At 39.7% G+C, this 24,043-nt stretch overlaps 1 protein-coding gene across 4 annotated transcripts; it reads right to left on the bottom strand.

The window, feature by feature from the left end:
* Positions 1-1,827: 1,827 nt before the first annotated feature.
* Positions 1,828-21,921, bottom strand: GABPB1 (GA binding protein transcription factor subunit beta 1). 4 transcript variants are annotated; one of them, XM_082290428.1, is made up of 9 exons: positions 21,834-21,921; positions 15,229-15,336; positions 14,264-14,431; positions 13,602-13,796; positions 12,367-12,514; positions 11,908-12,021; positions 10,025-10,210; positions 8,625-8,740; positions 1,828-3,603 (listed from the first exon to the last, which is right to left on the bottom strand). In XM_082290428.1, exons 2-9 carry the CDS (start codon positions 15,334-15,336, stop codon positions 3,451-3,453), a joined length of 1,188 nt encoding a protein of 395 aa, XP_082146554.1. In that variant the 5' UTR covers positions 21,834-21,921; the 3' UTR covers positions 1,828-3,450. The 4 variants fall into 4 exon arrangements, with proteins under 4 accessions (XP_082146554.1, XP_082146552.1, XP_082146553.1 ...); XM_082290426.1 differs by lacking the exon at positions 21,834-21,921 and adding an exon at positions 16,646-17,459; XM_082290427.1 differs by lacking the exon at positions 21,834-21,921 and adding an exon at positions 16,646-17,459 and having other exon boundaries at positions 12,403-12,514.
* Positions 21,922-24,043: the final 2,122 nt, after the last annotated feature.

Genomic DNA, 24,043 nt, shown 5'->3' with positions numbered 1-24,043 from the left:
ACTTGCTCTACACTGCACCAGGCAGCCCTGGGAAAAAAAAGAGGTAGGACTTGTGGACTAAGCACCAGAAAGAGAAATTATTTCCCATACAATAATTCTTGCCTATTTTTGCCATGCCCTAGGCTCCTGCTTAGGGCTGGCCCTGCTGCAGACAGGATGCCAGGCTAGGCAGCCCCTCTGATAACCTGACAGCAGTTTTGCTGTTCTCACACAGCAGAGAACTGGATGCCAGAGCAGCTTTGATTCTCTGCCCCATGTGCTCTAATGCAGCACAGATACTTCCATAGTTCTAGAATGTTTTTATGTTGTTCTCACAGCACACTGTCTACAGAACACTGTGAAACCTTTCCTAGTTTCTGCTGCAATTAGATACTTGAGAAGGAAGTGTTTTATAGATATGAGAAAGATGCTCTGACACACACATCAAATTAAGGTATTGAAATAAAAAAACCCAAATTGATAAAAAGGCATTGAGAGAAGTGCAAAAACTACTATATGCATATTCATCTGTTTTATCTCATAGTGCTCTAGAAACATTAGGAAAAAAGCAACAAGCTGCCCACACACTTAATAGGAATTTAGGAACATCTCTTGGCTGTGCTGTAAGTGATCCCATAAAGGGGAACAAGATAAGAAGGGACATGCATCGAGCACAGGACCAACTCAAGAAGAGCCCAAAAGTTTCTCAAAAACTGTGCTTTTAGCTCATTACAAGTGATTAATATGCTAATATATATGGACATCTGTTCAAAGAAACAGATGGTAGCTAATTACATAAATGTTTTTAATTTGGAACAGCAAATAAGGAACACTATTTTTAACAATGTTTTCAGAGCTCAACTATACAATAAATATTTCATGTAACATATACCCTACACTTTAGCTCAAAGGTGACAGTTCCATTGGGTTGGTCTCTTGTTCTGTGCAGAGGAGAACAAACAGCAGGTCCTGTTCAGAACTAAAATAAAATAGGTGATAATGGATTACAGATAAATATTGCTGGTGATAAATAAGGTTTTCTTATAGTTATGCTGCACTCAGAAGGCTTTTGTTATGGACAAGGAGGAATGGAGTATTTGCTCACAGGAAACAGAACGAATGGAAAAGGCTCATTTCATTGTTTGCTACCAACATCTGCCGTCACAACCGTGGGAAACTCTCCACTTGGATGTGAACGTTACCACTATCACCACTCAGACTAACAGCACCACTCTTATCATTATTAAGAAATCACAGAGATTACACTGTTGTTAAGTTTGTGGGATGTGAGGACACAAACATTATTTTGATCACAGAATAATTAACTGGAGCAATGCTGAAGCAGCACATTTCCCTTGACTAACTGGTTCCTCAATCTGCTAGTGACATAATGGGTAGTTCCTGAAAAAATCCCTAAAATAGAGCAATTTCCAGTTAACCACTGCACAAGGTTTGCTTCAAGTCCTAGTTCCAGCATGATGATATCCTTGAAAACAATTCTTCTAAAACCCACCACCACAGAATTTTCATTTTTATCTTTTGATTATTTTTAGACCGAATTTGCCAATCAAAATCAAATTTGCCAAATATATAACAATACAAAGATACTTAGAATTTTTCCTAACTGCCAGGTATAAACCCAAGTCAAATTTTGACCTGTCTGACAAAGTTTTGTACAGTACAATGCAATTCTTTCCCCATTCCTCCCTCCTACCATTTAAGGCCATTCTATGCCCAAAACTGTTTCTTCATGTTTTTCCAGATGCCTAACACAGAACAGCTTTGACCTTCTCATTCACACACACAAACCAACTGAATTGATTCTACACTATACATATGTGGAAAAGATATTTAATTGTAAAATAGAAAAAGTAGGCCAGAGTACAGTTTTAAGGGTAATTCTTCCGTGTACAGTATAGATAAACCAGACTTTTTGCTTAAGTTTATATAAACAATTCCATAAAAGCAGTGAACATGGAACAACAAAGCAAAGCACAAAGAGTTTTATCTTACAAAAAACAGATCTGCACAGTAATTCAAAATTTAATGTAACACAGCACTGAACAATCTTAAGGCAGCTCAGTCTAAGCACAGGACTAGAAGCCAGGAACTCCTGAGATCCATTCCCAGGTGACCACAGGTTCACGTGGTGTTAAGCCAGTCAGTAACACTCCCTTGTGTTGCACTTATACCAGTTACAGAATTGAGACAATAACACTCACTTACCTGCCTCAGGCAGTGCAGTAAGGGTTCTTTAAAAGATTTTACAATGCTCTGAAGATGTAACGTGCCATATAAATTTTAAGCATAATAGATCACTGCACAGACACACACAAACACAGTATCACAGTGAGAACAATGATGCTGGGCAGGAAGAGCATCGCTACAACATAAAAAAATTACTTGTCCAATTGCGTAATTAAAATGCAGAAGTCCGTTGATAAAAAAGTATCACTGAAGTAATTTCAAGGCTATTGGGGAAGAGAGATCAACAGGGATATTCTAAAATAGCTACTGTTTGTGTTCCAGTGGAGACGTTCTTTTCCATTCATTACCGAACTTTACAATGTTCGTACAGAAAAATTGTAAGACACACAAAGTGAAGTTTCAACGCCTCCACTACCAAATTTTGCCTCTTAATATGTAAATTAAGATACTTTTTTTGTTGTTCTTAATTAAAAATTACATTCTTCCAAGAAATATACCATCCACAATAAAACTGGCTGCTAGCTTACTTCAAATGACCTATAGGCTAAACATTTTTCTCATAATTTTTCTCATCTTTGCTGAAAAATACCTATGCAAGATGTATGTGTAGAAATTATAAAAACATGCAGCATATGTACAAACTGAAAAGTTTAAAAAATATTAGCTTCATATACATGTAAATCTACTTGGATATATCTGAAATTAAATATAAAAATTTCACCACCTAAAATAAAAAAAAAAAAACCAAAAATGGTTTTCAGAGAATCTGAGATAACTACTTAAAGCTGTACAAAGATTTCCACCTGGAAATGTCTTATTCAGACTAGTTGAGTTGTTATCGTGTAGAAATAACTGTTAATTAATTTTGTCACATAATCAAATTCCATATTGTCAGCTTAAATCAACATCACCCTTAAAACTGTTCTGTTTTTCAGAAGTTAGATTCATACTAAAATCAAAAATTTCACAAAAACATTGGCTTTTCATGTTTCTGGATCCCTTCAAAAAGATTTATCAACTCATTTTGAAACTGTAAAAAAACCAACTATTTACAGTATTTAATTTTAAATACTTTTCACAATTTCTAAATTCAGAGTTTTTATGTTACAAGAAATTAATCAGAGCTCACGGCTTAAGTCCAGTTATCAACTTGTAGCATCTTCTCTATCATGAAATCCCATGGCTGTACCTATATAGTGTACAGTTCAAGATTGTACTGCAGGTTTTTGAAAGTAACAGGCTTTGCAGTGTGTTCATTTTTTATTAAACAGCTTCTTTATTAGTCTGGAGGCGGTTCATTGCCTCTAACTTCTGCCGATAGGCCTCTGCTTCTTGTTCCTTCTTTAGAAGCTGCTGACGGTATTTTTGTGCTTCTCTGTTTGCCTCATCCAGCTGTTTCTGAAGAGTTTCTCTTTCCTATTAGAAACAGAACCAGCAATACTTTGTCAAATAAGTATCAAATACAAGTTAAAATGGCAAATACTTTTCCTTTACATGCAGTTCAAGTGTTAGGGTATTGTGTAGAAACTGTTCAGTTCTTACTCGGGCAAACCTGTATGAATGCTGCTGTGCAAATTAGACCCCCATTATCACAGCAGCCAACTCCCCACATAGGGCTTGAAGTGTGGAGACAGTAAATCCCAGTCTATTGAGCTGCAAAGGTACCACACAAAAAAGAGCTAAATAAAGATATCACCAAAAAAGAGCTAAATAAAAAAAGTGGAAGCATGGTGATTAAATACTAACAGAATCTATTAACATTTCTCCAGTGATTCAATTCCTGTTGTAACTTTTAAAAACTGGAATCTAATCTAACAGACTTGTCCCTTGCTGTTGTATTTCTAATCAAACAGTAAAAATGACAAACTGTTACCTATCAGCCATCTGCACTGGAGAGTGTCAGCTGCCCACTGACCAAAGCATAGAGCTGACTATTTCTAAACAGTGATTGATACTCTGCAATCCAGAGGTCTAATTACATCCCCAAACACACCATATCTTTATGAATTAACAGGCAATTAGCCAGATAAGCTTTTTTTCCTTTTAGAAGGAGCAAGTAAAGAAATCCTTAAGTAACTGCAGAAATCCTGCATACAAGTATGTTGAGGATGGATAAAAAATGGTTTCCAAGGAAAATAATATGGGGAATGCCACTTCCTCTGAAGCTGCCTTAGGAACTATGGAGAACGTATTTCCATCTCCAGTGATGTAGGTACTGTCATTTTGTCTGATGTTGCTCTGAGCCCAATTGAAAAAGCAATTTGCTTGGGAAATAGTTGTGATCAAATACTCAATCAAATACCATTTCATCAAAGTGCATCATACTTTTATGAGTAAGGTAATATTGGATTTAAAATCATTCTTTCCACTGTAATTAGTACATAGGAACAGGAAGGAAGGTTGCCAGAAAAACAAGCCATCCCCCAGAAAAACAAAGCTTATCAAAAAACTGAGGTCCAGTGAAAACAAGTTGTCTTTTTACCATATTCCCATCCCAGCAGTTCAGTATCACATTCCCATTTAATACCTCTAACAGTTGTTAAAAGTTTCAGCCCCCCACACTCCCATAACAACATCCCTATTCTTCACCTCTGATGCATTCACATATTTTCATGGTCAGAAAAATACAAAATACTCTGCCCTCCCTTCTACTTGCTACTGTTCTCAGTACTTGTCACAGTCACATTTAGCAGTCACATCTCAGCTGAATGTGCTGAAATACAATGACAGAGGTGGTCAAATCATTGCTAACAGCAGCACCTGTACAGCAAAAACAACAGGTGAAGGAGATGTTATTAACACATTATAAGGAGACTAGCTAGAACACAGAACAAACTCCAGTAAGTGCAATTTGATTTTCCAAGGGGCTTTAAGAGCTGAAGACAGCAAGCTAGGGTTTGCTTCATTCAAAACATATGCTAATAAAATGAGAGCTCATCTGATTTTGCTTACTTATTTGAAAAGGAAGTTCAGCTTCCATCCCTGAAAATTTGGATTCTTGCTTTTAAGGCAACTTTATGAATGGTCAGCCCACATAGCAACTAGCCTGACAGATGCCAAATGAACAGCAGAGCCTACACCTCAGAGGATCTGAAACACACCAGTGATCCTCCAGCACTAGCCCAGCCAAAAAGTCCTATTTCCAAAAGTTCTCTCTGCAGTATGAGGGGAACAACAGCTTATGTAAAACAGCCTCATGAATTAGAGTGCTGGTGAACAGAGCTACAAGACAGTTCCCAGGGAATTAGTCAAAACAGCTGATCCTTCCACATGTGGAAAGCAGCCTTTCCTTTTTGAGGGCTGGGATATACTGAGCTGGGCATTATGCATCCCATGAATTAGTCTCATAAAAGCCATCAAAAACCTAATACTGGCAAGAAGCAAAGCTGCTCTATCTACTGGCCTGCAGAGAAATAAGAACCTCTGGTAGTTCACTGGCCAGAAGTCCTGTGCTGCACTACAAACAGCACAGGGCTATCACTGCTATGGAATGTGTGCAAAGATTTGGGGATGGAATCACTGCTGTGGAGTGTGTGCACACCACAAACATCTGGGGACGGAATCACTGCTGTGGAGTGGGGGCACGCTGCAAACATTTGGAGGTGGGGAGGTTCTCGGACCACATCTGAAGAATATTCCCCACGGAAGAGAGAACTAGAGCTGTGTACCCAAAAGCAGTACAGCACATTAAGCAAAAAAGGAAAAAACCCAAGTCTCCATGGCATGGCCAGAAGGTAAAACCAGTATCGACTAGACAGACTACCAATTCAAAGCCTGTAGATTAGGCCAGCAGCTAACAGGTGCAGTTTTTAGACTGTCACAGTCCCAACAAACAGAATGAGTTAAGGAACTGAAGCCAACTATTCTGTGTGACTAGGCAATGGAAAGAACCCAATGCTTCTGGAGGTGCAACACGTATCTACTGTGAACTCAATGGTCAAAATTCATTTCCTAACTTTGACATCTAGAATAGAGAGGACTCTATCTGATCTAGCAATTTCATCAAACCCAGAAAGTGTTCTTGGGACATTGGTTAGAACACAACCAGAAGCATTCTAAAGATCTGGAGTCCTTTTGTATCACCTCCCCAGGTAAAATTCAAATTAGAGGATTCTCAGTGCTCTAAAGAAATCTTCCATTTTGCCAGGGAATTTTTACATTACATTTAAGTTTTCTTAACAGTCTAACCACTGACAGTAAGAACACCTGTAACTAAAATAACCAACCACTCTTTTAAACAATACAAAGACTCAGGATATGAATCCATGAATATAATTAGTTTACAATTATTTTTTTTTTTTAAGTCTAATGAAATGATTGTCCTGGTTCTAATGCGTATCACCTTTCAAACATGCAACATGGAAAAAACAGTCAAATAAAGAATGAAAATAAAAATCACTACATGTTAATGAATTATGCATGAAAATGAAAAACAGAGTATCTGTGTGACAGGGTTTTTCTGCTGCCATGCCATGATTAAAATATCAAACTGCTTACGAAAACTGCTGTCACTCTTCAAAATGAGCTGAAATGTTTGAACTTAACATACCCAGAATAGAAAATTTAAAAACACCCCTTCAGCTTTAGTTGTTCCACAATACTTTCACAGAAAAGTTCGTCACCTCACCCGGATGGGAGGATTTTCAACTTAGAAAAACTTTCAAACTACAGTTAACTGTTCACACATTATGCATTTAAAACAGCTGAAAAAAGCATTCAGCCTTGAATCAACTCTTTGTAATAAAATAAAGGAATGAGTTAGCATGAAGCAGAGAAAACAAACAATAAAGGTTTTCTGTATTTCCATATTCTAAAATATTTTAAAAATATTTTAATGAGGGGAGGGGTCCCACTCTCTCCAATTTCAAATTATCTACCACTGTCTGTGATGAAGAAATTTGAAGTGAACCAACTTTATGTGCACTTCTTTAATGCCACTGCAACTGAAGTAAGGTAGCACCATACCCCTGTGAACCACAACAAGGCCCTAAAGTCAGCTGGCCTTCACACAGAGGCAGAGGTCTGCATGTGCATTTCCAGTTGTACAGGCAGGGACAAGAAACTCATCAAAACTTCCACTTGAAAGTAACAGATCAAGTAACTCATCCAAACCAACTTCTTTCGATATTTGAGAAATACGTTTAACATAGATAAATGAAACTGGTAATCCCCTTAAAAGAATTATTGGTATTGTTATATCAATTATCTGTAATTAGGAGCAGGTCAATTTATCCCTTAACCAATCTGGATTTTTTAAAAATTCATTTAACGGAATTACTAAAATACTTAAGGAAATGTAATTTCCTTTATGAATAATTCAGGCAGATTTTTAAAAGTGTGAACAAAAGAAATGCTTTTATTGTAACAGTCATACATTTTTAAAAATGCAGCAAGAAAATTTCAACTGTCAGGATAATCTGTAATGACCACAAAGCTGCAAAGGCTAAAAGTATTGGATGCAACAACTTAGGGACACAGAAAGTAAATGATGAGAGGTGGCAATTACTGTTATTAGACATGGATAACATATAGCACATACTGTACAACAAAAAGCATTCAATTACGCACAATTTCATAATATGAACAGAAGTTGGAGAATACAACCTTTGATAAATGAAATATCATGGAGTTGACAAAATGAGAACTTACAGTCTAGTCAAAGCAGACAGCAATTTTCATAAACTTTTGACCAAAACTGGTCAGCACAATTGAAGTAACAGGAAAAGGAATGAGATGGTTGACCTTTTGTGGCTAGCATAAAAAAAGCTACAATTTTGAACTGAACAGCTACATCTATCTGTCTTATGAAAAGGAAAGAGTTCTGAACATTTTCATGTCTTTTGCAGTATAGTTTTATAAAAACCAGATGGTGCAAAGTTGTGTAATAACAAACCACTTTGGAATTAAAAAAAAAGGCAGGGGACACCACACAGATAAAAATTAACAAATGCAGAATCTCACTGTTTCAAGCTTTCCATTAGCAGTTATCTAGATACCATGAATGGAAAGGAAACATTGCTAAAAATGATCTCACAATCAGGACAGGCACATGGCTGTAACAGAAAGTTGAGGGTACAGTGCTCTCATTCACTCCTAGCGGAAAGAGTCAAGCCACTCGATAACGTATCAGCACCCAGTTTTGAAAACCAGCTAGTGATCTTCAAGGAAAAACAAAAAAAATATGTTCTCATATATTTAAACAAGTGTCACTTTTACGTGCATGACCACAGGATCAAGCAAAGAGCCCTCCTATTTTCTTTTTACAACAACTTTGTAAAAGATGAATTTCACTTACAGGAGAGACTGAACAAGTTAAATGTTTCACACACTTCATTCTGTGGTAACACAGAAATTAACCTCCTGAACAACACAAAAACCACAACCAGATACTCAGTCCTGAACACTGTTTAACACAGATCATGTAATATACTCCTTACTTCTATTTCTGCAGACTCCACACGATTTTCAACAATCTCAATGCACTGTCTCTTCACTGGCGGTTCTTCACTTATCACAGTTTCTTCAGCAATGTCTGTTGCTGGAACTGTTAACACTGAAAATATATTTGTACACATAAATACATTTACTTCAAACAGTATTTGCACTATGTAAAACTACTATTATTTAAATAATTTTATTAACAGCAAAAAAATGCAGATACTTTTGCTTACGAAAACACATCTATATAATAAAGTGCACTATAAGTTCAGTGAACATCTACTAAAAACTTTAGTTGTTTGTATGCTGCTAAAGAATTTTAAAATTCGTTGTTATCAAGGTCTACAGTAACTAGCTCTGGAGTATCACTGCCATTTTTCACAGAGTAAACAGACATGGCAGAGAATTGCAGCAGAATTACCAGTCTGTCAACTCTAACTTCTGTAGCAAACCATCTATATAACATTTCTTAAAGACATACTAAATACAAATCTTGCTTTTGTTTTGATTAATACGCCTCAAGTAATTAAAAAATCCAGTAGTTATTAGCCATGAATAAGAAAAGCAGGGTTCTCAGTAAATTCATATTCTAATTCCTCACGCAGCCATCTGACAAATAAACGTGACTGTCACTTCAGTTACTATCTACACCCACTCACTCATAATGATAACTAGGTGTACTAGTTCAGGCAGACTGGGAACCAAATAATTTGCCTCCTGTGTACAACTCTTCAAGCTTCACACTGGAGTCTTCATGAAGAAACCAGAGAAGGAATCATTTTTATCTAAATAGCGGCGGAGCATCTTTAAAAGAAACCACCCAAAGCATACACATCACAAAATAGGATTTATCACACTAGCAACTTCTACGAAGTACATATGGCCCAAAAAACACCTGGTTCTGTCAGTGCTGCTCTAAAAGTTCAGGCATGTAAGACCTGACATTTATTCTGTGAAGAACATACTCCATGGGACTTGCACAGATTGCTTCATGCATTAGATTTCCAAACCCAAGCCTCACCTTCCCATAGTACTTCCAGCAAGGCAACAGTGTAAGAATTAGAAGGTGACTTTTGTTTTCCTTCATCTTCTAGTTTTTGTAACAAGTTTGCAAAACTCAAACTTACTGAAGGCAAAGCAAGTAGTTTTCACTTTTCTCTTAAATGTGCCATTTCTCCTCCATACAGTTGAGTAACTCTTCCATTCTCTCTCCTAAAGCAGAGGCTCAGCTGACATGTGTTAACACACTGAACTGCACAAGCTCCTGTCTGAGCCTTCTCTAGCATAAGAATTCATAGATGTACATGGAATTGTCCAAGCTATTTGCACCTAACGAGTCATTATTATTACTGCAACTGGAACAGTTTGTCAGGCTGGAATCATACAAGTGGGCACTCACCTTGCTGCCCATCTGGCATGGTCACAATGATGGGTTGCCCTATCCCACTGGTTGGAATGGAATGCAGGTTACCCAGCTGAATGCCATCCGTAACTATAGTAATAACCTGCTGACCTCCAGAACTGACCACTTGCTGAATGGCCCCATCCACAGATTCTGCAGTCACAACTTCTTCTGTGGCCACAACTATCAACAGATTAATAAAGAAATTAAGTTCATTTATAAATGAAGCTTTTATGATTTCAAATACATTTTGGTACAGCTGAGAAAAAATTTCTTCCATGACTTTCAAAACTTGAGCCCCCCAATAAATACTTTACTATATATTATATTTTAAATAGTCTTTCATCAGGCCAACATAAAGCACTCATATTTTGAAATATGGATGCAACACCATCCTTGCTCAATATAATAATATTGATATACACCACTCAAAATTGACACTTTGGGTTCGGTGTCAACAGCAATTAATTCAGCAAGAACAGGAGTTGCTTTTAAGAACACAAATAACTTTTACATTGTACACAAGCTGGACTAAATTACACTGACTGCAGAATAAAACAAAAATTAAACTTGAAATACTACCTTGAAACTACTTCTCAACCAATACCTTGCCAGCTGTACCTCAGGACCCAGGCAGATTTCTCTACTTAACATGGTCTTCAAGATGGTAACAGACTAAAGGACCCCTAGAGAATCTTAAAAATTTTGTCTGTACTACATGGGTACTTCAAACACAACTTTATTTCTTATACAAAGTATGAAACAAGACTAAATGGAAAGTTCTGCAGAGCTGACATTTTTACACCTTCGAAGAAGAAAGATAAAGCTTAAGAAGTAAAATAAACATTGTATGTATATAATTTTATAGGTAAAAGTGAAAATTCCACATTAATTATCCATTTAAAATTCTTGATTCAATAGTCAGTATAAAGCTGTGAACTCTCACAGTCCTGTATTGCTTCTACAAATGAAGGCAAGATAAGGAAAGCCTGCACTCAGAACTACAACGCATACCCCAGCTTGCAGTATCTACTGCAAATGGGGTCTTGTGCTACCACCCTTACTTTTTCAAAACAACAAGATGTGGAGACAAAGAGCACAAGATCATTGGTAGCACAATCAAAAAAATTCAACAACACTAGCTCTGTATTTTATTTTCAATTTGTCAGGGTAAAAGCAAACCCTTTGATTTGAATAACAGATATTAGAGTGCTCTCTATCTACAGAGATGAAATTAAAATCCTATAGATTGTGTTGTGATGTTCAAGATGAGAGAAGGTAGACAAAACTCTGAAGCTTTCATCTTTTAAGTTAATTACAATATAACATACACAGAAAAATCACTCTGTAGTTGAGATAATGACTGCAGACATTGTCTTCTGAAGATCTTTATGTTTAGATTAGTGTCCTATAACACTGCTTAAATATTCAGAGAGTGTTTATTCAGGAAACCAAAACAGCAACTCCCACATGAATAAATGGTGTTGTATTGAAGTTGATTTGGCTTCCAAGTACAGGCTCAGCAACAAGAAAGGGCACTGTCATAAAAAAGTCCAAATTGCAGGTGCCAACACTAGGTGCTGTGGCAAACAGCTCTGATCTTTCAGTGTCAAATTCAGTTTTGGGGTTTAGTTCTGGAAGGAAACATTGCTAGAACTTAATCAAACCTTGAAAGAAAAGAGGAGATTTTGTCTAAAAAGAAGCTACTCTATACAAAAGAAAAATAGCCCCATAAATATGGTCATTATTCCTTCCTTGTTCTCCTTCTGTACCTATACCCATAGAATCATTATTTTCCACACTACTTCATGTGCTGAAGGAAACTTGAAGTTACATCCTTTTAATTCATTTAATGAGTTTAAATGACTTGGCTTTCTAACCTGGTGTTTCCGAAGAATTAGACAATGGAGCTGATGCTTCTGCTAAAGCTGCCAACGTAGCTAATACTGATGTGGATGAATTTCCAAACTGTACAGCAGACACTCCTGTTTCATCTAGAAGGATGGAAAAAAAATTAGCTGATAAATTTAAAACCAGCAAAGTCCCTTTTTCTATTTTTATTGCACTGAAACTTTTAACACACACTTCATTTTCAGCAGCATTCTGCTGAGCCAAAGTGCTATTCTGACGTGATGTTTGTTAAGCAAATAGAACTTCTGGTAATTTATCCCTGTGAAGATTGTCGTTTTAGGTATGTACGTATTTACAACACACAAAAAACACTGATGAGGAATATGGTAACTATTCTTACCACTGTTTTTCCTCAAACCTTTTCACTAAATGGTGAAAATCAATTAAAGTACAAAATCCCAGTAGCTATCCTATAGGCATCTAAATACCTGTTCCATTGGATGTATTTGCAGAAGATACCAGACCTGTTAGGTTCACCACCCCTCCAGGTCCGATGATGAACTGCGGTGTTGCTGCGTGTATCGTCACAGTGTCCGGACTCTCGGGATTCGTATTGATTTGGTTCTGCATTGCAATCTGGGAGACAAAGGGAACAACATCATTCCCACTGCAGCTATAAAGAAGTTGGTGACCTTGTGTAAGAGCTAGAATTATTGCACACTGCACACAAACAGGGAGGGTCTCCCCCATTATACTCATGCAACACACATACATCATGTCCTATCTCCAAGTTCATAAACTATTTTTTTTGGTTGAAATCTAAAGACAGAAACTCTCTTGGAGTGAAAGAGTTTAACAACAAACCACTACTTCTCCCTACCATTTACTGAAAACAAAGAAGACAAGGCCCTTTTGCAGAGATGCAAGCTCACAGATCTAAAACAGATCTAAAACTGCTGGGGCAGATACATGTCATGAAAAGCTGCTCTGACAGCTTAGCAACTGCCATTAAATGTACGTGGCAGTCTTTTTGTCTTTCTATGAATTACTATTAACTTCTACTTACTATACCCTTTCTGCAATCAGGAGGGGGCTAAAGGAACAGATCCAAAGTTCAGACATTTAAAGACATAGGCAGGCAACAGATTTATACAGTGGCATAAAGATATTTTTCATTTGCTTTGCATTCCTTTCTCAATAAGACTTAACACTTAATATGCCTTTAACAGCACTATTGAACGATCAGCACACATTTCCACAGAATTATCTATTATAATCCCAATTACAGTCACTTCTCCAACAATTGAATCCTAGCTTTTCTAATCCTGGAAAAACTGGCATCTCTTCAGTTTGAACTCCAACTGTTAGGAAATTAACATCCATATATGAAGCTAACTGAACACTAACGTATAGTCAACATACAGTATCAGAGTAGGAAGTTAATTTTTCACACCTCTGTTGTGAAGAGTCCACCTACCTCTGTGCATTACATAAGTCAAATTTAAGAAAATAAAGGACACTTATCCTTAACTTTGTAGGTGGTGAAAATGTTCTTTGGCCAAGTTATGTTTACTAACATTAATCTCATTTCCATGTAATGAACTAGGCTGCAGTATTTCATTATCAATATATGGTGTCACAGCTGCTATATTAAAAGCTTAGTTTATGACGTATCATCAAGTACTTTGCTGTAAGTTCCCTTAATATGAGGAATTAAAGTTACCTGCAGTATTTCTGCAATGTCTTCATTTCCATTGTCTACTGCAATATCTAATGCCGTTTTGCAAAATTTACTCTGCGCATGAACATCTGCTCCATATTTTATCAAGAGTTCTACAACTTCTTGGTGGTGATGTTCAGTCGCCCAGTGAAGTGCAGTCATTTTGAGCATGTCCTTCGCATTGACATCAGCACCATGCTACAAACAAGATCATTGCATAAACTATGTCATCAGAAATATCTGAATTAAATAATGCTGGTCACAGAATGAAGCCCAAAATTGTCTTTCTCCATCGGGAATGGCCTGTTATCTTACATTTACTCATTTATTAAAAGTAATCCAATCTAACTACCAAATACTTTATTTACCTCAAAAGGATTAAAGATTCCCTAAAACACATCTTGCTTCTAAAATCTGTTACTAAACACAGTATCAAATTAGGGAGTATTCTTATTTTGAAACAGCAGTAAATAATTCACCTGAAATCATGATGATTTTAATGCTAAAATAAATTACAGTTCAATTGGAAAACAAAGCTCCCAATGCACTCAGTTTAACTATTCATGTAACTACAATGTTGGTTTCATGACTAAAAGCAAATTGCAAATATCTCATCATAAACCATTGCAATAACCTCAGTTCAGACTTGTTTCAGCAGTTCTTACCTTAAGTAAGACTTCTACTATGCTGGCATGGCCTTCTGATGCTGCCATATGTAACGGAGTTCGGTCCACTTTGGTTCTGGCATCCCGACTTACACCTGCTCGCAGCAACACTTCCGTGGTGGAGTAGTGTCCATACTGTGCTGCTAGATGAAGTGGAGATGTTCCCAACTGGAATGGAACACAAAACATGCAGTTCTAACAGATGTCAGTATGAAGCATTTCTTCTTACTCTGAAGCTACCAAATCCAGGTGTCAAGCCACCACTTCAAAACCATTTTCCCTTGCAAGGGAAAGAAGCTGTTGGGGCTTTTACAGAATATGAATGGGGGAGGGAAGTTTGTCATTGCTTTCTTTTTACTGTGTTTTTTCTGTCTTTTTGAAGTGTAACATTTCAAGGGGCCTAACCCCACTTTTAGCGTTGGTCAACAGGAACCTTTGGAAGTCAATTAAGTCCAATCTCCTGCTCAAAACAGAGTTAATTTGAAAGTTTGGTCACTAAGCAGATTAAGGCTCTTAAGAGCTTGTAAATGCCCTAGGAATTTTGGGTACCTGACCTCTCTCTACAACCTATTCAAAAATCAGCACCTCCAAAAAACAACTCAGTACCCCTGTATCAGGGAACTCTCAGCTGCACATATTAGATAGCTACGACTGTTTTCATAATTCAAACTTCCTACTATACTAAGTGCATAAACACAGTAACTAGGAGGATGATTGCTGCTTTTTCCCACTAACCAAAGTTCATCTTAAAAGTCACCAGAATGAGTTCATTCACAGTCTGTTACTAAAATCAGTAGGAGGTCATATGAAGAAACAATTTTAATTTTGAATCAAACATTAGATGATGTGACTGCAGAATTCCAAGAACTGTAATATAAATGCTTAATTGTAATAATACTATTTCTTTCTTTGGGTGAAAAAAGCAAGACAATTTACTTTCCCCACTGCAAAAGTTTTTTTTTTACCCAGTCTGTGGTAAAAGGCGCTCCATTTGCCATCAAAATGCGAACTTCATCATCTTGACCTGCTCGTGCAGCTTCTAAAAGTTTCTTTCCCAAATCTACTAGTGACATCTAGTGAAGGACATAAACGAATATAAAGACAAAATAATAACATTAATACTATTTTAAGTACATACATGTTGACTTACTATTATTATTATTATTATTGTTTCCAAACTACTCTGAAAAGTTCAAAAACTGGAGTTGGCATTTTAGCCATGAGAACAAGCTTTATTGATTACAATAAGCACTTTGATTTTAGAATTACTTTTGCCAGCCAAACAGAACTTATACCAGGGCAAAGATTTCAGTATTACAATACTGTAACCACAGCAGCTGAAAAGTTAAAACGAAATTTTAACTGAACTGGATGTACATTGCTTATAGCAGAAGGTGGTTTAAAAGCTCTCACCTGATACTGCAACCTTTGTCCAGCTTTTAAATGGTACTACATCATGGCTGCTGTCATACATCCCAAGGCATTACATCCACGTACGCAAAATGCCTACATGTACTTAGGAGGTACCACTACGTAAATGCCCTGAGATAGATATGAACAACACCTTTCTAACATCTTGTCCATCACTATTTTTGTTCAACCTGTACTGTAATTTCTGTATCCCCAGATGCAAAACTACACAATAAGCAAATTATTGTACTACATACAACAGATACATGAAATAGAATCTTTGCCTGAAAACAAATATTACTACCTGCTTTAACTGTCTACAGTTACTAAAAACATGTTAAGTGCAAAGTTTTGAGACATGACAGATACTAGCTGAAAAACCTTCACATTGTGATTGGATAATGTCCCTTTTACACCACAGTTCCATATAGCACTTACAATAATACACGTACACAATTCACACCTATCTGTTTCTGCTGCATCAAAGATTTCCTAGAAACACAACTTTTTAAACTCACCCCATTTCATACTTGCTATTAAATTTGTTTGGTAAAAAAAGTTACAACAAAACCATAACTTTCGCTACTAACCAAAAGATACTACTAACACTCTAGTATACCCATAGCTACATTTTCCAGTAAAAGGATGCTAAAAATGGAATTGCTTTCATCAGTTTAGTTTCCAGTCACAAATAAATTTAAGCCTGTATTACTAATAACAGCAGTTGTGAGGCCATGCAGCCAATGTCCTACACAAAGTAGAGAGTATATCAGTTCAGGAAAGAAATCCCATTAAACATACAAACCTATCACAAAAACAATATATTTAGACATTTCTGTGTCCCTGGCTCAACTGGCACATTGCCCAATAAACTAAAAACTATTGACTTTGGAAGAAACTAGAAAGGAGACCAAAATACTGCAAATGCAGTACTTGGCACGTATCAGTAGGGCCATGAACTAGAGCAATTACCTCTTTGTCTACAGAACTGACTGCAGGCAGCAACATCCCTGCCACCAAAATACTCCATGTATGTCCATTCTTCTAGTACACATGGAAATACTGATTTGTCTCCAGCTAGAAAAGGGAAGAGAAGCAGGAAGGTGGCAGGACAGGACAAATACTGACAATGGGAAAAGGAAGGAAAAAAGGAGCACAGTCAGACGCAGAGGAAGGGACAACTGCTGTCTCTCTTCCATAAAGAAAAGGAGCAAAAGAGAAAATCTAGGAAAGACCCTAAGGAATGGAACAAGAGAAAATCTGTCATACCTGTTAAAGAGAGACACTAGAAGTAACAACATAAAACATAAGATGAGACGGCATTTGGCAAGTGCAGCAGCGAAATGAAGGAATAGAGCACTCCCTTTAAACGGCTTTTTTTCCCCAGTGGGGATTGCAAGTTAAGGAGGAAAAGTACGCACACGGACACACATCTTTTTTCTGGTGGTCTAATACCACCACATCAAGGCCCTCAGAAGCAAAGGAAAGCTGGAATTTAATTCAAAATACTGCAGTTATAAACTAGCTCAGAAAGACAACGATCCATTTTCTTTATTTTTGTTTCAAACAGCAGTAGAGCAAAGGAACTAATAAAACCTTATTTTGTACTTGCAGAATAATTAAGGTTGAAGGGGACCTCTCAATGTCACCTAGTTCAATATCCCAGTCAGAGCTGGCCCAGGGCTCAGTCCTGTTGAGTTTTGAATGTCTCTCTATGGATGAACATCCCATCATTTCTTCAGCCTCATTCCAGTGTCCAACCACCCTCATGGAAGAGCTGCCTTTGGTGTATACCCATCTTCCTCCACTAACCAAAAAGACACTCATGATAACAAGCTCGTACTTGGTGTCTGCTAAAAAGGTGAATTAAAATAGTCTGTACCTTTAACCTATTCAGAACCCACTGACCACATCTATATATATATATATGCACACACTACTGAAATGAGCTGCAAGTTGTTATGAAAACCCTATGCAGCAAAAGTAAAGCCACGCTCCCCCAAAAAAATCAATTATGGTGACCTCAAAATACCAGTCTCACTCCCAGGAGGTGTTAGGGACAAACTTTAGATCAACACATTTTCAGAGCCTCCTTGAACTATTACTGTAAAGCACAGTCAGTGAAAGCACACCACTTCTCAATGCAAAACTGAACAGTTTTATACTACACTTGATAAAAAATGTTCTAATCAAGGAAAAAAATAACCTTTCATTACCGCATACTCCTTACATTAACCAACATTCTCTCAGCTGATATAAAGTGTCTGTAGTTTAAACAAGCACTAAGCCTCACACGAGTTGATATATGCCTCATAATGCAGAATTTTAACTTCAGTTAAAAGAGAAATGAATTAAGTTTCAGTTCTCATGGGGCACTTGGAAGCATGCTTGGGCCATCTAGTGGAAAAATGAAAAAAAACCAGCAAATTTACACTGTTCAACTAAAATAATAAAAATCCCATTATATGTCACTAATGCACTACCAGCAGCAAATGAAGAGGCCTTTCCAACAAAACTCATGCACGTTTAGTCACTTGTAACCAATGAATACCAGCACTCACAAAATTTCTCAAGAGTAGTCAACCCAAAGCTGAATCCCATCTGGCAGCCTATTCCAAGGACCAGTACTGTAAGAAACCCCTGAGTAACAAATACCATGCCCAACTTCCCCTCTACTCATCCACAGCACTGGGACACAGCAAGAAGGGTCTGCAGTGTCACAATCTCCCATCCCAGAAAACCTTTTCAGCTGCTCTCTTGAGATGACTCAGTAACACTACAATAGTGCAGTGATACTATCACAAGCAAGGTTCTCTATATGTAATACAATAATACATTCAAAAGTGAAACGAGATTGCTATTTCAAAGAGCACTCTGCTGCTACTCCACAGTGCTAAAATCAACTCTGCTGAACTGTGTTAGAGGGTTCTCTTCACTAACTGTGTCATTTCCATCAAGCTCTGCTAACATGACAGCTGTGTAACACTTCACATGAGGACTTTTTTGGAGAATAAAAACATCATTGGCTCTGAAATAAAGACTTGAGACTGTTGGAGTTATTCTTATGGCAATGTGATAATGTTTCAGACTTCTAAGAGCTCCTACACAATTGTGTGACTCTAGAGGGTTTCATCTACAACTGAGTAAATAGGGAAAAGCTTCTGCTGGATTTAGACTTCTCCTGACCTTCCACATTACTGCAATGTATTCCGCACAGTATCATTAGCCAGATGCCACAATTAACTGGTAATTCAAAATAACATCAAATTATTATTGCTATTTTACTTCTGTTCAAAAGAAAATCATACTACTTTTTTGCATCCATCTTAGATTTAGGTTTGTATACACTCTATAAAACTTTGAAGATCATAGTGTTACCAGAAGGGTATAGAATAGCACTCAACAGGCATTTAGGTGGAACTGTGTGTGAAACAGGCTCCATGGGAAGCAAGTGGAGCTAAAAACCCTGCAACTTGGGATGCCTGGGCTACCACACCACAGTCTACAGACAACAGAGCAGCAGAGTCTGCAGTCCAAACTAAAATTAGGTTTGGCTTAAAACGTTGCAGCATCTCTCAGACTGGTGTCCTGCCCCTAGGACCCTGCCCTGCTCCTCTTCTATCACTGCAGGGCTGAGCAGCAGTCGGTCAAGATCAACAGACACAAAACAGCTGTTGCAGAACATCTGCCAACATGGAGATCTCCCAGCCCAGTGTTTGTCCCAAGGCGCACCCCTCAGAGGGACATCCTTACGCTGGAGGAGCATGGACAGCAGCAGTGCAACTTACCCAAGGTAACCAAATCAATGTACGCCCTAGCTCTGATAAGGATCTGCAATCACAAAGCTCCATTAAAGGCTCATTGAACACTTTTCCCTACTCAAGTGACAGATGGCAGAATTGTACTTAGAAGATAGCTGAAGACCCATCATCTCTCACATCCACTACATCTGGAAAAAGAATGTCCTTTCAGAACGTCTTTTTCTTTCCACTGTTTAAGAAAAAACCAATTTAACCTGCTTCGCCAGACCTGACCTTCAGAAATGCTGCCACTCTTTCAACACCTCACAGAATTGTTAGAAATTCAAAATACCATTTCTAGCTAACTTTATGTGCCTGTTCATACCAAGGCCAACAATATTTTAAAGTACAGCATAGAGTAGTTAGCATCTCTTAAACACTTTGGTATCGTTTTATTGTACCTATCAATTAGCAGAGATTATAGCAACTTACATGGGAGAAACTCAGAAAGTTCCTGTCTGGTTTCCTACATCAATCAAACACCTTTTGACAATGACTTCACATGTGATACTTTGAATCTTAATATAAATATCACAGGCTTAGACTATCCACGTTTCTACTGTAAGAGTGAAAATTACACTAATATGTTAATTGCAGTCAGCTTTAATTCCAGTGCTTTCAGCTTTCCTCTGTGACTGTTGTATTTGTAATTAAATTCTCTCTTGTTTGTTTGAACAGCAACATGACCTTCACGTCAGACATGCATCAGATGAAAAATACCTGATCTGAGAAAAGCAAACATTGTTGAATAGCTTGGTGGCAAAGACAGCCAGGAGTGTTATTAATGCAGGTCTGTCCTCCTATTAGGTTCACACATTAATTTAAATAAGCACCAATCAACAATGAACTCAATTAAATAACAGAGAGTGTAGAAAAGCCTTTTCTTAAAAAGGAGAGCACAGATTTGGCCATTATCTGTAACACCTAAAGAGTGTTATTATGCAACAAGGGTGAACCACTGGCAGCGAGATTTGGACTGGCACTACCAACAAGCTACACAGTTTTCACAAATAAATTTGGCACTAGTAACCAAAAAGGGTAATTTATAGCAGCTGTGACTGACACGGAGAATCCAAGGGCTTGTGATGTAGCCTTTGAACTGTACCACAGCCTTAGGAGGCTGCCTCTGGTTAGTTAAACTTGAAAATACCATCAAATAAAAATCATCTGCCTCCTACCTACAGCATCCATTTTATCATAAGGAATCTTCCTCGACAGTTTCTGTCTGGCACATAGGCCTAAAAAAAAAAATCCAACTGAGAAACAAAGTGTTTTCAGCAAAGAAAGTGGGTCACAAACAAGAGTCTCTATCTAGTGTATGCTTATCTGCCACATATACTCTTAACCTTACTCACATGGCACACATGTTCTCTAACAAATATTTGTGTGCCTACAAATCTCAGCTAACTGCATAGTCTTACTAATAGTTCAGAAGTAACGAATAACTTAAAACAAAATAGGCCGAAGAACTACAGGATGTGCATTCAGAACTGAGGACATTTAACTCTACTATGAAGCATTTGCCGTTAAATCAAAGCTACCTTAGACAGCAGGTTAAACGAAAATACACAAATGCCTTAAGAGCTACCACAGACGACTTCCTACAGGGGATTTCACCAACACGCCACCAGTGTCCCACCAACGGAAACTACTTTGACTACTTGGGGAAAACAGAAAAAAAAAAAAAAACAACCGACAATGCGCACTAACACATCGTATCTCACTTTTATGCTCCCATCATACGCTTTATTGAAACTCCAAAGCAAGAGTTACAGACTCCGGGTGAGGGGCACTGCGGAGGGGAAACCGCTCCCTTCCCGCCCGAGCCGCCTCTCCCCAGGGCACCTTTGGCGCCAAGCTCGCGCACGCAGCCCCGCCGCCTCAGGGGCCCGGGCCGCGGCCCCCCTGGCACCCCCCCGGCCCACGCGGGGCCCGGGACCGTCCCCACGCGGCCCACCCCGCGCTGCCCGTCGGAGAAAGCCGCGGAACGAGCCGAGCCCCGCTCTGCCCCACAGCTCCCGGGTCCCTCGCCGGGCGCGTCGCGCTCGCCCGCGCCCCGCGGGCCGCCCAGGCCGCCGCTGCGGCCCTGCGCGCTGCCCGCGCCCCCCGCGCGGCGGGGTCCCCGGAAGGCCGGCCGGCCGCCCGCTCTCCCCGACAGGAAATCCTGGCTGGGCTGGGCGCTGCGGAGGGAGCCGCGGCGCCGGGTTCCGGGGGAAGTGGAATTATTTTTTACCAGCGAAGAGATCAACTTCCACATCCGGTAACAGGGCCCTATACAAAGGCGCAGACTGACCTGGAAAAGCTTGGCCGGCCGGGGGGGGGGAGTGAGGGAGAGACGGGGCGCGGGGACGGGCCCTTACCGTGCTGCCGGCCCGGCCGCCGCCGCCGCCGCACCGACCCGGGGCTCCGCAGGCCGAGAGCCCCACACGAGAGTCCGCGCCGCGCCCGGCGGAGGGACACGGCGGGCGGAGGGGAGTGGCGCGGCTCCGCGCGGCTCTGCCCCGCCGCGGGCGCGCGGGCGGGCGCGAGGCGGCGCGGGGCGCCCCGGGCGGGCCCGGAGGGGCGCCCGGCACTTACCATGGGCGCGGGAATTACCTTATTAACACAGACATCGAGGGAAAAGGGGCGCGCGGAGGGATACGGCCTCGCCGCCGCACAGCGCGCATGCGCGCCGCCGCGGGGAAAGGCGGGGAAGCGCGGGCTGGAGGGGCCCCGCCATGTTCCGTCCCGCTGCCCGTCCGCCGGGGGCAGGGCAGGCCCCGCGCTCTCGGCGGGCCCGGGGTGGCCTCCGTAGAGGCAGCTTATGGAATAAGAGCAGGGGTCGCTATCCCGGGTTACTCTGTGCCACAGGGTGGCGGGGCTTGCGTTTCCCGCCTCTTGGTTGCTGGGGCTCTGCTTGTGCTCCCAGGTGAGGATGCACTGTCTGAGCATGGACTTCGCTGCCTTGCCTGCCCGAGGCAGGGCTTTAGAGATAATCACGGCATCAGTTCGGTTGGAAAAGACCTCAGAGATCATAAGAGTCCAACCTGTGACCCAACACCACCGTGTCAACTTAGACCATGGCTTGGAGTGCCAGGTCCAGCCTTTCCTTCAACACCCCCAGGGACGGTGACAGCGCGTTCCAATGTCTAATCACCTTTTCTGTGAAGAAATTCTTAATGTCTAACCTAAGCCTTCCTGGCATAAGTCAAATGTATGTTCTCTTGTCCTTGCAATGGTTACCTGGGAGAAGGGGCCAACTCCCTCCCACCTGGCCACAACCTCGTCCCAGGGAGTTGTGAGGAGTGATCAAGTCACCCCTGAGCCTCCTCCAGGCTGAACACCCGCAGCTCCCTCAGCCACTCCTCAGAGGACTTGTGTTACAGGTCCCTCGCAGCTTCATTGCCCTTCTCTGGACCTGCTCCAGCCCCAAAATGTCCTTCTTGAATTAGGGGTCTGAGAACTAGGCTCAGTACTCAAGGTGTGGATCCACCAGTTGCAAATACAGGGGAAGCTACATTTTGGGATTATAGAGATCGAATTTGATGGGATGACAGCTCCAAAATAGTCTTCAGTCCTTGCTGCTCTTTCAGAGGGCTCTGGCCTTCAGTCCCAGGCTGGTACTGAACTTGACAGCCCAGGCCCTGGAACATTTTTCTCCCAGTTTTGTTTCAACAATGCAAAATGTTTGTGCTCACATTTCTCCCCATAGCTGTTCCAGGTCAAAAATCTCCTACCACTGTGAAGCATGGGTTTCATAATCATCATCCTTCAAGAAAACATACCAATGACAAAATTCCAGTCTGTTATTTTGGAGATTATAATATGCGCTAGATAATCAGAGGAATACCTGTAAGAACATTGTTTACAGAGCCATTCTTACTTGCCTTTGACCTACCTAATGCAGTTTTGTACAAAATACAAATAATGATATTCCACGGAGTAACCAGAAGGCGGCACGAGAGAACAAATCCAAACACCTCGGGGCTGCCACTTGTCACCCAGGGCACAGAAACCTTAAATCCAACCTTCATCACATTTCTCTTTCGTTGTTGGCAAGTGTATGTGTCTCTCAACAAGGATTTAGCTGGTTGTGTTATGGCTTTTCAATTACGCAGTAGCAGTAGACACAAAATGTTACAATGTCCTCACAGGCGTGTGGCAATAAACAGGAACACTTGGTGGTGTTAGCAGTGCTACAGAAAAGCCAAACTTTCCATATTAATGATAATCTTTCATAGAGGTGAAGAATGCAGTCTGCACTTAGTCCATTAGCACTGTATATCAGTTTTCATTATTATGAAATAATATACCTCATTATAGCCATATATATCATATATAGCCATTATTGTGTATTTTTTTTACAGGATTCACCAAAAGTACATGTAAGAGAGACATTGGATGGCTGATGTAGGCAAGTCAGTACACATTTCACATCTGTAAATTACCTGGTTTCTACTTCTATATTTTACCCCGCTTTAGCAGATGTACTCTTTTTTTTAGCTAAATAATCTAATACATTCTATTAAAAAGCACACCAATTCCTACTGTTTAAAAGTATTTTATTTATTTACTTATTTAATACTGCTAC

Source organism: Coloeus monedula (assembly GCF_965178545.1).
Source record: "Coloeus monedula genome assembly, chromosome: 14".
NCBI classification, from domain to species: domain Eukaryota; kingdom Metazoa; phylum Chordata; class Aves; order Passeriformes; family Corvidae; genus Coloeus; species Coloeus monedula.
Note: the sequence above shows the minus strand (reverse complement) of the source record. Positions and strands in the feature narration are given on the sequence as shown.